The following is a 15866-nucleotide window of genomic DNA, read 5'->3' as shown; positions in this document are numbered from 1 at the left end:
CAAAGAACAAAACAAAAAATCCACATAACACAACGCAAAATAATAAGAAAAAAAATTTCGTTTCTTCTTTTTTTTTTTCAATTCTACCATTTCTCTCTTTTTCTTTTTTCTCATCTAATTTTTTGAATTTCTTTTATTTTTCTTCGCCTATCGAGAACGTGTTATTATATTATCTTTACACATTAGTCGAGTAATAAAATAATCTTAGCGTTTAATAATTGCGTACGAGAAGGGAAAAAAATATTTAAAAAAAAAAGAAAAAAAAAATGAAAGGAAAGAAATGAAAATAATGATAGATCGATTACGTCGTTGTGAAGAGTATAACATCGAGATAAAAAAGAAAAAAAGGAAAGAAATAGAATAAAAGGGAAGGATTTATATAATTTTGGTTGCAATTGGGAGACAAGAAATTGACGTTTAATAAAAATCCGTTTGTCGTCTTTTGAGTGCGAAATAAAAAAAAAAAAAAAAGAAAATATAGAAAAGAAACATGCGTGCGTGAGGTTTAATCGCTTGAAAAAAACCAAATTGTGACTATTATCACTTCCCATCGATATCGTTTAAATGATATAATATATATATTTTTTTTAAATTGGATATTTTTAGGATTAAAAAGAAAATGTGTATTTTTCTTTTTTTTTTATCCATTTTTGTCTCTTCAATTTTTATGAAGGTAGACCGAAAGGTGCATTGAAAAACATATCGAACGCTCGGCGTATGATTCCTGAACGTCAACGAAAAAATAATTAAAAAGAAAAAAAAAGAATTTATCGTTCACGAAGCTTTCTCGTCGAATTTACTTTTTTGATCAACTGTGTAAACCGATTTCTTTAATCGCACAAATCTTGTACATTATAATACGTCTTATAAACTACATCGTTATTATTATTATTATAATATCTATATATATATTATTATTATTAATATTAATATTATATTAGAAATATTATTAATATTATTGTTATCGGACGAACATGGGAGACCAGTGGCAATGTGTGAGGATTAGAAAAACAAACATTTTAATCGAAAATTTAACGGACACTCCTACAATAGCTCTTCCTTTTTTTTTCTTTTTTTTTTTTCTTTTTTCTTTATATGTTTTATTATATATATAATGATTATACATTACAGAATTATCGTATAATTTTTCCTTTTATTTTTATTAGTAATTAATTGTAAATTAAAAAGAAATACCTAAAATCAATCTATTTAGAGTTAAACAAATTTTGAAACAAGTGCCAAATGTAGAAATAAAAACAGAAACAATATAAAACTGCCATGAATTTTTATAGGAAATTTTTCGAAATCCTCCCTCTTTGTTCACTCGATTCTCATTGGTCATCTCTTTACATTTTCTTTTCTCCGAACTGAACAAACAAAAAAGTGCCAATAAGTGCAAATTAATAAATACGCCGTACAAAAGAAAAAAATCCAAATAATAATAATAATAATAATCATTATTATTATAACAACTTTCTTCCAAAAGAAATTGTAAGTTTGATGTTCCACAGCTACGTTAAAAATTAAAAGAATGAAAGTTAACGAGACGATAAAGAAAGAGAGACAGGATTTAGAGGTTAGAATTCGCGGGCTTTTTGAAATGCTTTTAAAAAACAACAAATTCGAACGTTTTACACATAAAAAGCTTTTTTCGTAGCGAAGAGAAAAATCGTAGCTTTGATATATATACACGTCAAATAAGTATAATTATACATATACATATATATATATTATATATATATATACTACATGCATAATAAGCATTGTCGTATTCGTGCCAGTCGATAAATTATTCTCTCTCAAAAACAAAAAAAAGCGTTATTTTTCGTCGTTTAAATATTATATTATATAAATAATAAGCGAGCTTCCTCTTAATTCTTTGAATGGACTGATAAAATGACGTATCTCGTCATTACATCAATAATGAACGAAAACGACGACTATAATGATAATTATATACGACGTAAATGAACGCTTACGATTTAAGGATAAAGAAAAAGAAAAAAAAAGAAAAAAAAAACAAGAGAAAACATTCTTTTTTTTTTCTTTTTTCTTTTCTTTTCGAATAATTTCTTAAATTTGTGTGCGCGTCGAGTAAAATAAGTGTTTTACGAGAAATACGTTTATAAGAAATTTTTGTTTAATTAAGATATCCTAATTTAATTCTATGTCGGCCTATGAGAATGTCCAATCAACGAATCAAGCATTCTAATATGTAGAAAGAAGAAAAGAAAGAATGAGAGAGAGAGAGAGAAAGATATATACACGCACATAATATATATAAAATATACGTATTCTGCTCGCTGTACTTTAACTCGCATCGATTCGAGCGAAATAAATAAATGAATAAATAAATGAAGAAAGAAAGAAAGAAAGAAAGTGAAGGAAGGGTGAGAGAGACGAAGGTTTTTCTCAAAAAAAAAAAAAAAGAAAAGAAAAAAGAAAAAAAAAAAGAAACGAAAAAGAATGGCAACCTAACTTCGCGTCAAATGCACTTTTTATATTTTTTATAGGTCACATAGTGCAAAGAGTAATTTCGAAGGATATTGAAAAATGATCCGGAGAACGTTCGACTGATGCGTCGAATTAAGAAAAAAAGAAAAAAAAAAAATTCCTTCCCCTTACAGAAAGAGAAGGGGAGGGGGAAAAAACGCAAGATACAATCGTTCTTCCTGAATTCAAATTTGGCGCTTTTTTTCTCGAACGTTCTCTACCCAACAACTATTTACATTACGTATAAGAAATATTAGAAAATTAAGGAGCGTTCGGTGTAACACATTATTAAAAGAAACAAATTACATTTGCATTCACACGCGCATAAACACATACACAAATACACACACATACACACATGGCACACGCACGGAAGAAGATATAATAAGTGTGTGCGTGTAATAAAAGTAGAAAGAGAGAGAGAGAGAGAGAGGCGGTTTACGCATAGTTTTTAGAGAAGAAAATGGAAAAAATATCAAAAAAAAAAGAAGAAAAAAAAAAAAAGAAAAAAATTAAATGAAAGAAAGAAAGAAAAGAAGAAGAAAAAGCACATTATTGGGATCGAAAATATGATCGCAGGTAAACGTATGTATGTATAATATATCTATATGATTATTAATTATACTTCATCATTAATATAAATATAACACTAATAATTCCTTCGTGGATCGTAGAAAGATGCGGACACGTACATATACACATACACACACACATACACATACATATACATATGCATTACATATAAATATATATATATATATTTATATTATATTCTTAACTTTGAAAAATATATAGCACGTTGTATAAGTCGTTATTTAAGCTATCTGACAATGAGCCACACCTTTTGAGTTTATACGTTATATATTATATTCTACACTATAGATAAAAAAAAAAAAAAGAAAATTCTTATCGACAAATTATTGCGCTTCGATTTATTATCATCGATTTTTGAATAAAACCGTGCTTTTCTCTTCTTTACTTTTTGCTATATTTCTTCTTGGTTTTTCTTTTTTTTTTAGAAAAATTTTGTAAAGTAATTTATTACTTGCAAAAATACTTACACATCATGCGATAACTGTATAACAATACAAATACAATTGTTTATTCTTTTTAATTTATATACGTCGAATTCGAGGAATAACAAAAAAAAGAGAGCAAAATTTTACTTTTATTCGCGATGAAAAAAAGAAGAAAAAAAAATCCCATTGTTTTTTTTCTCTGATAATAATAGATTTGTGCTATTTAATATTTATTCTTCTTTTTTTTTCTTATTTTATTATCATCATCATCATCGTCATCATCATTATTATTCTATTCTTCCCGATGAATCTATTTTTCCGTGCAATAATTTTCTATAGAAATCTTGTAATGGGAAAATATATATATTTTCTATTCGTGACAGACGCGTATACAGAAAATATATCCAGAAAGTTTTTCGACTCGACCAAAAGTTTCTAAGTGATTTTAACAATTTTAAACTTGTTCAATTTGCAATTGAATAATTTGAAAAAAAAAAAAAAAAAACCAAATATAATTAGGCTGAAAAGGTATTTCGGGGAAAAAAATATTAATCGATCGTTTAAAATCACTTAAAAAAAAAAAAAAAAAAAAAAAGACTTTTGGAAAAACGCCTAGATTATTTTGTTCATTCGCCCTGTATATGTATAAAAAATTAATACACATATAACGTACATATTTACATACGTGCGTTATTTAACAGGTGTCTATGTACGTAGGAAAAGAGTTTAATATATGAGCGAAGGTATAGCACGATCGTATTTACGAGTTATATAAACCAATAAGAAAAGAGAGAGAGAAAGAGAGAGAGAGAGAGTGTGTGTGTGCGTGAGAGAGAGAGAGAGAGAGAGAGAAATTTTGTTGATATCGATTGGTAGAGAATTGAATTGCGTTGATCGACGATATTTATTTGTATTAAGGATATTTTAATTATTATTTTTTTTTCTTTTCTTTTCTTTTCTTTTTTTTTTATTATTATTTTATTTCATACTATAATCGATAGTGATAATTTTTACTTATGGAAGTTATTATAAAACTGCGTTATTTTTCTCTCTTTTTTCTCTGTTGTAACGTTGTATCATCGTAACATAATTAATCGTAATATAATTTTTAACGACGACGTGTAATATCTTTGTTCTTTTCATGTATAACATTTATTATTATACAATAATATCACTATTGATAAATAAAAAGAGATATCCTATATATATATATATATAAAAATTAAAATAAAAAAAAGAAATAATCTCAAACGAATCTTAATTTTAGGGCCAATCCGTCAAAACTCTGAAACTTTATTCTTTTTCCATTTAAATAAAAGATATCTACTGTACCATGATAACGTATTCTTTAATAATAATAATAATAATAATAATAATAATAATATTGTAAAACTGTAAACCTTATTGCGGAAAATACAACGTCGCGACAAAATCTCGAGACCCATCGAACGATGAAATATTTTTCTTTCTTTTTTTTTCTTTTTTATCTTTTTCTAAAAAGTTAAGATATTGTCCAGAACGTATTTCGTGTTTTTTTTTAATCTTTTATGTTTCTTTTTCCTTTCTATTTATTTTTCTCTACGATAATACGAAACCCACCCCAAAACAAAACAAACCAAAAAAATATGAAAAACAACGATGACGACGACAACGATAGGAAATTCAAGCAAGTTGCACAGACGTATGCGAGAGTTGCGAGAAGAAGGTTTATCCACTTGAAAAGGTCGAAACAAATAACAAAATTTTTCACAAACAGTGCTTCCGGTGTCTTCAATGCAACTGCGTTTTAAGGTATTTATTAATAATTATTATATCAGTTTAATTAAATAATATTTTTACTAAATATATTGCATAATTTTATATAAATATTTATTCATTCGATGAAAAGTGTTAAGATTAATTGATTTACCTTATTGATACCACCTTATTGATTAATTTAATTATTCGTTTATACAGGATGGACACTTTTACGTTAAACAACGGTAAATTATACTGCATCCCACACTTCAAACAACTTTTCATAACGCGAGGCAATTACGATGAAGGTTTCGGCGTAGATCCACACAAGAACAAATGGGCGACGAGCAATTCGAATCAAGCTAACGTATCACCAATCGCAGTGTCCAATGGTGATCTCTGATTGGTTATTGGTTCTCCCTCCACCTAATTGGACCCTCCTCCTCCTTCTCCTCGTCCTATAATCCTCGCGCATCGCGGTTAAACATTATATATTTACATATATTCGAATATTTTGTAAATCCTTTGTTTTTTTCTTTTCTTTTTTTGAAAAAGAGAGAGGAAGAGCAAGAGTTTCTAATTATACATTATTTTTTCTTTTTTTTTTTCTTTTTTTTTTTGTAAGCATTTCGTTTAAGAAAGTAAAATAATAACGAGGTAAATGATTTTGAAAAGACAAATAACGAAAATCATGAAATATTGAACAATACGTATAGCGCAAGGTGTTGCTATTTTGATAAAAGAAAATTTATTTTCCTAGTAAAAAAACTCGTGTAATAATATAAAATTAATTGTGTTGATTACATTGATTTTAAACGTTACTTTTATTTTTTATTTTTTTTTTTAATTTATAAAAACGCGTCATCAATCTTACGTATGAACTTTACGAGTATTATTGTTTCGAGCCACGTTTCATCTTTTTTCTAGGAAGAAAAGAGAAATGATCGTGTTCGAAAAATTTCTCGTCTTTTTATTATTCAGCGATACAAATACAAAAAATATAATCTCTAATTGAGAATAAATACAAATCGTAATTGTTTCATGTTTACTTTTCGATTTTTTCCATAAGATAAACGTACTTTCGATCTTATTTTTTAACAAACAAAATCTATCGACAGTTTATATGCATAAACTATTTTATTTATTTATATCGTAACCGGTCTAATAACCGGATCCTTTATAACAGGATAGTTACATTTTATACAATTGAACGAAAACAAAAATGATAGACGCAATTTGATTAATAAAACAGTATTTATAACTATAATTTACGTTAAAGTCAAATAAAATAAAGCAATAACATTAGATGCCGGTCATTAAAAAACATTTTTTTTAAAAACCATTCGATTTTTTCATTGATCATAGTACATACCTTTAATGTTGAAACTTGCCGTAAAAAAACACTAATATGAGGGGGAAGGGACACGAATTTTGTCTATCGTCCAATATAATACATGGTTTGTTTATAACTATTTTTATTAGGAATAACGATTACTCTAACGCGACTTTTTATTGCAAATAAACCTTCTTTTTGGTAACGCTTAATTATTATATTAGCGGCCAAAAACATATTTATTATTCTCTTCGCTACAAATTCGTGCGCATATTTTTTATTATTATTATTATTATTATTATTATTATTATTATTATTATTATTATTATTAATATTATTATTATTATTATTTAGACTATTATTTAGATTATTATTTAGATTATTGTTATTATTATTTCTTAAATTAATATAATTATTATTATTATTTTTTTTAATTATTATTATTATTATTATTATTATTATTATTATTATTATTATTCATAAATTATCATCTTATATATTTTTATCGTGTATTACATCGAGCGATCGATGTTCCTGAAAAATGATGTATTTTTTAAAGAAGAAAAAAAAGAAGAAGAAATTATTATGAATTGTGATTTTATATGTCCTTGAAAAATACGTATACGTTATTTCTTATTATATCTAGGATGATATTTGTGTTTGAAATTTGATTTTATACATGGCCGTAGAAGAAAGCGTTATTAAATAACCAACGCGCTTATTCATACACATTTTCGTACATTATATTTTAAAATTATTAACTTCAACGTTTTTTTGTCTCACGCATAGATTAATCTTAGACACTCTTTAAGAAAATTTGAAAAAAATTCTTAAGAGGAAAAGAAAAAAAATAATGAATCCAATATTTCTGCAAATGATAATTTATTCCAACTATATACATGTATATATATATAGTTAAAATAAATTATATTTTATGTGTATATATATATATTAATTTTTAATTTAGATTTGGCCAATTTCTGTCGTAAAAATTTTCTTGTGTGAATCGTCTATTATAAAATTAATTTTATTTTTTACTTCTATCGTTCTTGGTATTATTTTACTATGTACGTTGTATAATACAATAACTCAAATGTGTTTTAGTTTTTTCGTTTAAAAACCTATCCTTATTAATCCTGATATTTATTAACTTTTTTTTGTATTTATCAATCAAATCGATGTGAACAAAAGGTAGAGAAAAACTGGGATTTCTATTGTATTCATCATCCCAATATTGCAGGTAATCACTATATTTCAAACCAATTGCTGAAAAAAAAGTTGCACGCAAGCTTCTTCATTATTTCAAGATGGTGGACATAAGAAGGGGTCGTTTATAAAGATCCTAACCTAACTTTACCATATCTTATATCACAAAACTCAAAATCGAGCTCACATTTCTTAATCTCATTAGTATAATTTTTCTTTAAAATATATTGTACATACTAAAACTTTAATATTTCACTTAAATATGAATGACTATGAAGACGATTATTTAATTCAAATGGTCAACAAGTAAGCTAGTCGAGTGAGCCACTTTAGTGGCCATCGACCTGGAAAAAATATTCGCAAAAGCCACTTTAGTGGCAAGCCGGCTAAGGACCATATCGGTAATAGTAGTGCTCTACCTTTATCTTATCTACCGTCGGTAACAATAGTTTTCTACTTTAAAAAATTGACAGTCGGTAATTGTATTTTTCTACTTTTACAACACCGACCGTCGGTAATAGTAGATTTCTAATTTATTTTTCTCTACGTCGGTAATACTTTGTATTAAAGTTAATACGGTCAGTACTAAATGGTGGCAAGAAAAAAGGTAAAAAACATTAATTAGAATTTGAATTAAAAATTGTTTGTATTGCGTGTCAAACTAATGGCATCAAAAAATTAAAATAAAGCTTTTTTAGTCAATTTAGGTCAATTTTATTTATTGTATGTATATAACTATAATATTCCTGAATTTTCGCAGAGAACGTTGGTCTTCATATTTCTCATGTGTAGTTAACGTAATTCCGTACAGATAACGCTATTGTTTTTAAGAGATTTCACGAAGTGTGTTCTTCTGATTATTATATGTGGTTAATGAAAAGTCGTGCAAATAAATACACAAATTGATAGCAAAAAGATATAACAAAATTTTTCTTTTATTTTATTATTTCAAGTGTACGTGCTTAATTAGTTTAGAAGTTTAATTGTTTCATTTATTAATGTAATCAATATTTATGATTGAATAAATTATACGTGACATTTTACAATTGGACTGAAGTTGAAGTCTCGTAAAAAAAGCTGTGGTAAGTCTAAATTGAAGATAAGTGAATAAACGTAAAAAACAACTGTAAAAATGAATGTATACATTTAGTACCCAAAGTGGGTAGCATTTGTTGCCACACCCTGTATATAATATATGTTAATATGTATATATAATATACTTATAATCAAGATAGGTGTTCTCTGGTCTGAAGAAGATTTGATCACGGTTAATACAGGTTGTTGCAAAAAATATTACTACAAAGTGAGTACATTGACACCACCCTGTATTACAATTACACTAGGAGGTCAACTTAATTATATATACGAATAACTATTTTACTTAAAAATGTGTTACAATCTACCTATTGAGAATCTTGAACATTTAACGCATTCAAAAAGTACTCACGACTCCTTACCTCCTACACCTATTGATGCAGTTTTTTTTATGAGTTAAATAAAATGATTTGTATACTCATACTATAAACGTATTCGTTACGAAGTTATCGGTTGGAGAAAAATTTGTCAGTATATTGAAATTTTATAAAGTACGAAGCAACAAATAATTGAAAATAAATACAATGAAAAAAATAAATAAAAATTATACAATTGAAATAAAAAATATAGATAAAATTAAATTCGTAAATAAATAGGCCATGTACATGGGGTACCAAATAATCTTAGTCCGGGACTGCCGCTATGGCATACTTTCAAACCAGTTGTTCAGTTACCAATGAAATACTAGTGGTGCAATCGTGGAACGCGCTTTGTTTCAAACAATAAATGAAAGTCTATATTCGATAGGACGCGTATCAATGATTCTTGACATTTTAAAGATCACCTGTTTTATTTCGTTCATTTACCGTTAATTGTCGCAGCTAATCTCACGTGGATATTAACCCCCCCCCCTCCATTCTTATCACTGACAGTTTTTGTTTAAAGGATCATTCTGAACCCAAATTTAACAAAAGTATATTTTTGTATAAATCTATGATATATGTATGTATATATACTTTTAAGAATGTTATACAAAAATATAAACAGGTACTTTTTATTATTTTCTTATTTATATTTCAAAAGTTAGAATTCGAGAGCCCGAAAACCTAAATCGTTTATAAAATAATAACGGATTTTTTCCTAACATTTTCAAAACAGTTGGCTTATGTTATTAATAAGAATATTTTGGAATTTTGACATTAGCTGATAAGAGAATTAATCATATTCGAAATAGTTTTGAAATATAGATTTATTTCAAAAGTAAGAAATATTCTTGTGATTTATATTGCAGATGAAGGAAATAAATTTAGAAATTTGCGTGGACACAATCGAATCAGCGAAAAATGCCGTGATTGGTGGCGCCACCAGATTGGAAATTTGTTCGGCGTTGTCCGAAGGTGGTCTAACGCCAACGCCAGGTTTGATAAAACGTATTCGTGAGATATCACCGATACCGATTTATGCGATGATTCGTGTTAGAGGTGGAAATTTCGTTTACAGTCGAGAAGAGATGGATATTATGTTGGACGATTTAAAAACTTTGAAAGAATTAAGAGTGGACGGTTTTGTTTTTGGTGCATTAACGAGTGATCGACAAATTAACGTATCGGATTGTAAAGAAATCATAGATGCGGCGTATCCGCTTCCGGTAACATTTCATCGTGCTTTCGATGTATTGGTCGAGGAACCTTCGGTAGCCATTGAAATTTTAATAAATCTCGGTTTTAAAAGGATACTGTCGTCGGGACGAAAAGAAACGGCCGAAAAAGGACTCGATCTTTTATCAGAAATGTGCAAAATAGCTGATAAGAAAATTTCGATAATGCCAGGTTGCGGTATTACTCCGGATAATTTAATGAAAATCAAATTGGGAACTGGTGCCGAAGAATTTCACGCTTCGGCTAAATGTAAGAAACAATTATGGCCGGGTTTCGATCGACAAACTAATTCGATCAGGATGGGTGTCGTTTCTGAAGATGATTTGATCATGGTTACCAATAGTGATACGGTCAGACAAATGGTTAACATATTGCTTGACGATATCCCGCATGCGTGATTACTTAAAAGGTAATATATATGAAAAGTAGGGTATATAGAAAATGGCGGTAATAGAATATAATCTTCGCGACACTTTTCAAATGCAGGATGTACATTCCAAATTTGATCGAATTGTCAAAGAAAATCCAAATCTAATAATCGCATTGAATGAATATATCGAATTAAATAATAGTAATATATTATTTTGGCAATATTTAAATTATATTTACGTTTATACGAATACAATAAAAATTTACAAAAAATAATGTCGTTTAATTTTTTATACTCTTGTTCTTTTTCTTTTTTTTTGTTAAGCATCGTTATCTTATATAACTCTTGTCATTTCTTATAAGCTTACGATTATAATACAATTTGGAAAAGTGACGTAATGATAAATAATAGAAATTCGTAATAACGATCATTAAGTTTCCTTTATAATTGTAAATATCGTAATTTCTGCGACGATAACAAGCCATTATTATTGGTACGTTTTCTTTCAACTTGTGGTCAAAATTCAATTTAACCAATTTTGCAGGTAAAATAATATAAGTTAAGATATCCGATTGATTTTTTAATTTATTAAAGAAATATATTGCATAATCGTGATAATATGGTCTAACCGAATGAATTAATTTTCTGATTAAAAATAATCTAATGTAAGATATTTAATGAATTTTTGTTGCAAAATAAACCCAAAAGAACAATTCTTTCAATAATTCTAAATATGTTCAATTTATTTAACAATTTGGATATAATATTTAACGAGAATAAAAACAAACACACCCACACACACACACACACAATTAATAACCACTGACCTAAACATTATATGCATTTATAGGATTTGTTTGTATACTTATATAATTATGTAAGAAATTAAATATATTTATTCCTCGAATTAATAGGAAATTTGAAAAAAAAAAAATTTAATGGTTGACACGTGTGACTATGATAAGCGAACTATGTACCAGTCGTATAATCCTTGCTTATGTTTATAGCTTTCACCGTACACATATTGCATACTTACGACATCAATGTCAATCAGAAAGGCCACTCACCAAAATTGCGTAATCTAAGTGTTTGTACTTATGCGAGTAAGATTAAACGTTATTTAATTACTTTTAATAAAATTTACGCTCTTCCTCGATCATCCTTCGTCTCTTAGTTGCTAGTACCACAATGCTATAAAATTTTATATATTATATATTATTATACGTGAAATTATTTTTTCATGATCTTTTTGTAACTTTTTCTTGTTATCGTCATTTAATTTTTTTTCCTTTCTTCCTCCACCCCCCCCCAGCATTAATTTTTTGTTACTTCATTTTTAAACACTTCATAATTTATTTTTATGATTATTTTTTCCTTCTCTATTTGTGTGTTACATTTTTTTTTTGTATTTCTTATTTTATTACTTTACAAACTTTTAACATATTCTGTACTTATAACAAGCGATTTAATCGAGAAAAATATATTGCAGCTACGTACAATCGACGATTTGTTTGTCCTATAATATTTTTATCACTTTCTACAGAACATTGACATAACGTTGTCGTGAACTGTACCGTAATAATGCAATAAATACGGAAGTCGTCAAAGACCAATCAGAGAAACGTCAAACTGCATAATCCTAGAGTTATAAAAGCAAACGATTCACTTATTTTATTTTTTTTATTACCTTTTCGTACGATGCAATCTTCTTCTCCTAATTTTTATTTTTACAACCCCCTTCTCCTCCCTACCACCCCCCACCCCATTCACTCCAATCCTAATTACGTATAATATTTTCGTATAATCGATTGATCGTATTAAAAATTAATCCACGATTGATTTCATCCATGATGTAAAAAACATTTTCAATGTTAAATGTCATTTTGACCAATTAGTATTCTACGATAGCAAATTCTTCTTGAATAATATAATGATTCAAAGAACGTAAACTTAAATGAAAACGATTTATGTCGAGGAATACCTAAATTTCAATATTTATTTATTTATTTATTTTTATAATTGTTTTTTTTTCTAGTTCATGCTTTTTCGTTTGCTGATTTTTTTTTTGTAGAAGGGGGGGGAAGGGAAGAAATATAAATTTTCATGCAAAAACGTATCATCTTGTATAGAATCATGTCGCATAGAATTGATATAAAATTTCTATCGTTTGAAACGATATTGGACAAATTAATTTCCAATTTGTTCGTATCTCAACGTTCTTTGTCACCTAGATGTGACATAAATTAATAACATTAAATATTATTTTACCACCCGTAAACCGACGTATATACGACGTATAAATACATATGTTTAAACTTAAAAGGCTAGTACGTATTTATGGTATTCACGATACGTGAATCGAATAAATAAAATAATTTATTCCAAACAACGGAGAATAGTGATACGACCGATGATGATTGAGGAAGTATATTTTCTTGATCACCTTTGATGAATTATAATTAAGAGTTCTCTCTATTCGACCAAAAAAAAAAATAAAACGAATCAATCCAGCGAAAGAAATAAAGAGAGTGTATCCTAAATATGAAGTATTTAATTCGAAAATAAAAATATTAACGGATTTCAATATGTTTCTAGTTAAGCTGAGTAAAAATTGAAATGTCTTAAAGTTATGGCAAGAAATGTATAAAAATAATATGTATGAGTGATTAAATATGATACAGAATATGGAACACTTTAAGAAATTTCTAGAGAAAACTCGAATGATTTTTCTAAAAAAAAATTAATTTGATAATAAGTTGCTTTTAATTTGATTGTTTTTGTAGAAACAATAATACTTTGTATGGTTTTAGATAATTTACGTTGTTTACTTACCGAGATTGTAGTATTCTATATTAGATATAGTTATCCCATCCACGCAAGTGAACGTATGAATGTTTATCAGTTGTCTCATAAATGAATTCATTTAATTCTAATTAAGTTCTATCTATTTGAAAAAAAGTCAATCGTCTCCAAAAGAAATTTCAAATTTCTATTTCATATATATGCTAGATATCTGTTCTTTTTCTTTTTTATTTAAACGATATCGCGGTATCTTATTTATTATTATAAATAATAAAGCATAAAATATATTTGTTAAATTCGTATTAATAATAAATGATTCTTATTCATTTATAAGTTAATGAGAGAGACGATCTTTTCTTCTTGCTTAACTGATAATGAACACTTTCTAACTTGATTATAATGATTTTCTAAGCTCAACGAAGTTTCACTAAACGAATAGAAAATTTTAAAAAATAGTAAATGCTCATATATCGCGAATTTATATAACATGCAAATAACCAGTTGTATAGTTGTTAGAAAATAACAATAATTTAATAATTGGGGGGGGGATGATTTTCACAAATGACAACTATTTGATTGACACCCAACCAACAAAAATCTAATATAATATTTTTATAATATAATTAATCATCATTTATATATATTTTATAAATAAATATATAAATATGTGTGTCACGGTTAGTAAAATGGATGGGTTTCGGAAAAACCAAAACCGTGTAATGTTGGCTCTAATGAGACGGTAGAAAAAATATTATAAGTGTTTGTAAAGAAGTGACGAACTCATAAAGGAAAATATATATTTGTCGTTTTATTTTATATATTCTGTTCATCGAGTTGAAATATTTTTTGCCGTATGAAGGAAAAAAAACGAATGCTGCGTATTGATCGTTGGAAATGGTAAGTTGGTCACAGATAAAAAACTCAACTCACATGACGTGCTTCTTGCACACGGAAGATCATCGCATCAACGTGGCTTTGCACTTTCGTTTACTGTTCGTACACGTACGATCTATGTTGTACACATACATATATATATATGTTTATTCGAGATTAATGAAAAATAATAGACAGCGGTAAAATTTCAATAAAAAAACATTTAAATTCTTAAAAATTATCACTCGATATTAAATAAAGAAAATTAAAAGAAAAAATATTTGTCATTTTATATTTAAAATTAATTAAAAACTAATAATCGAGAATTTCTTATTGATTATATCTTAACGTCAGTTTTCATATTAATTGTCAAAATAAAAGATTATAACGTTTGTGAAATTTTTATTAATATTATTTATTTTTGGTTTATGATGAATTTTAAAGGGTAAACGATATACATGCGAAGGGATTATAAAAAATATAAGAAGAGAAACTCGCAACAAGTGTAAGGAGTTACCCCCACTATGAAACATTAATGCTTTCGATTGTACGTTAAGAAAGTATATATGAAAGTATTTAAACGTGTGCGTGCATGTCGTTAAATCTGTATTCGACATCATCTTATATAGACTCACAAATATACTTGTGCGTAGATAAATACATGAGCGTAGATTATCCTTTAAAGTTTTAATGATTTTGTTGTTATTCTAATCTACTATGAATATTCATTAGTTTATATTTCTTTTAACATTTTACTATTTTCTTATATTTTAATACAGTTTTATCCTTATTCTCAATATCCTTCATCACGATTAGTCTCGTTTTTATTATTGCAAATAAAAAGTAAAAAACTTTCCAGAACTAAGAAAAAGAATAATAATATAATGCGTTGCATACATTAGATGCACGATTAAATCAATATTGTTGCCATAATAAATAATTGCGTGCAGATAAAAAAGAAGTAATATCTACTTATTTCATTGATATTTATTTAATTTAAATTACATATTATTATTCTAATATATTATAATTGAGGTAAACAGAATTATAAGTATGCATGAATAAAATATAATATATTTTTTTTAATAAAAAAAATATCGTAAAATTTCATAACCTATTTTATCATTGCTATATTATATTATAAAAATTTTAAATGTATAAAAATGAAATTATAAATATATTTTTGTTTCAAATAATTATCTTATGATATATTGTAAAATAAACTTGTAAGTATTTAATCGATCTCAAGAGAATAAAATAAAAAGTCTGCACAAAGTATAGAAAAGCATTGCAAATAACGACGCCTATGATATCTCGTTTGTCATTGGTGAACAAGAAGG

At 26.9% G+C, this 15866-nt stretch overlaps 2 protein-coding genes across 11 annotated transcripts in view; both read left to right on the top strand.

The window, feature by feature from the left end:
- LOC122525081 overlaps positions 1-5744 on the top strand; it is an 87064-nt gene extending 81320 nt beyond the window's left edge. For all 9 annotated transcript variants that reach the window (XM_043647689.1, XM_043647687.1, XM_043647688.1 and 6 more), the window contains 2 exons: positions 5170-5303; positions 5469-5744. In XM_043647689.1, the coding sequence (XP_043503624.1) occupies positions 5170-5303; positions 5469-5652 (318 nt within the window). In that variant the 3' untranslated portion in view covers positions 5653-5744. The remainder of the gene's footprint in view (positions 1-5169; positions 5304-5468) is intronic.
- A 2836-nt stretch (positions 5745-8580) lies between these two features.
- On the top strand, positions 8581-11095 carry LOC122524667 (copper homeostasis protein cutC homolog). 2 transcript variants are annotated; one of them, XM_043647040.1, is made up of 3 exons: positions 8581-8870; positions 9020-9091; positions 10115-11095. In XM_043647040.1, exon 3 carries the CDS (start codon positions 10115-10117, stop codon positions 10877-10879), a length of 765 nt encoding a protein of 254 aa, XP_043502975.1. In that variant the 5' UTR covers positions 8581-8870; positions 9020-9091; the 3' UTR covers positions 10880-11095. The 2 variants fall into 2 exon arrangements, with proteins under 2 accessions (XP_043502975.1, XP_043502974.1); XM_043647039.1 differs by lacking the exon at positions 9020-9091.
- The last annotated feature ends 4771 nt before the right edge of the window (positions 11096-15866 follow it).

The sequence above is a fragment of the Polistes fuscatus genome, unplaced genomic scaffold, assembly GCF_010416935.1.
Source record: "Polistes fuscatus isolate 324 unplaced genomic scaffold, CU_Pfus_HIC Scaffold8, whole genome shotgun sequence".
Lineage (NCBI taxonomy): Eukaryota > Metazoa > Arthropoda > Insecta > Hymenoptera > Vespidae > Polistes > Polistes fuscatus.
Note: the sequence above shows the minus strand (reverse complement) of the source record. Positions and strands in the feature narration are given on the sequence as shown.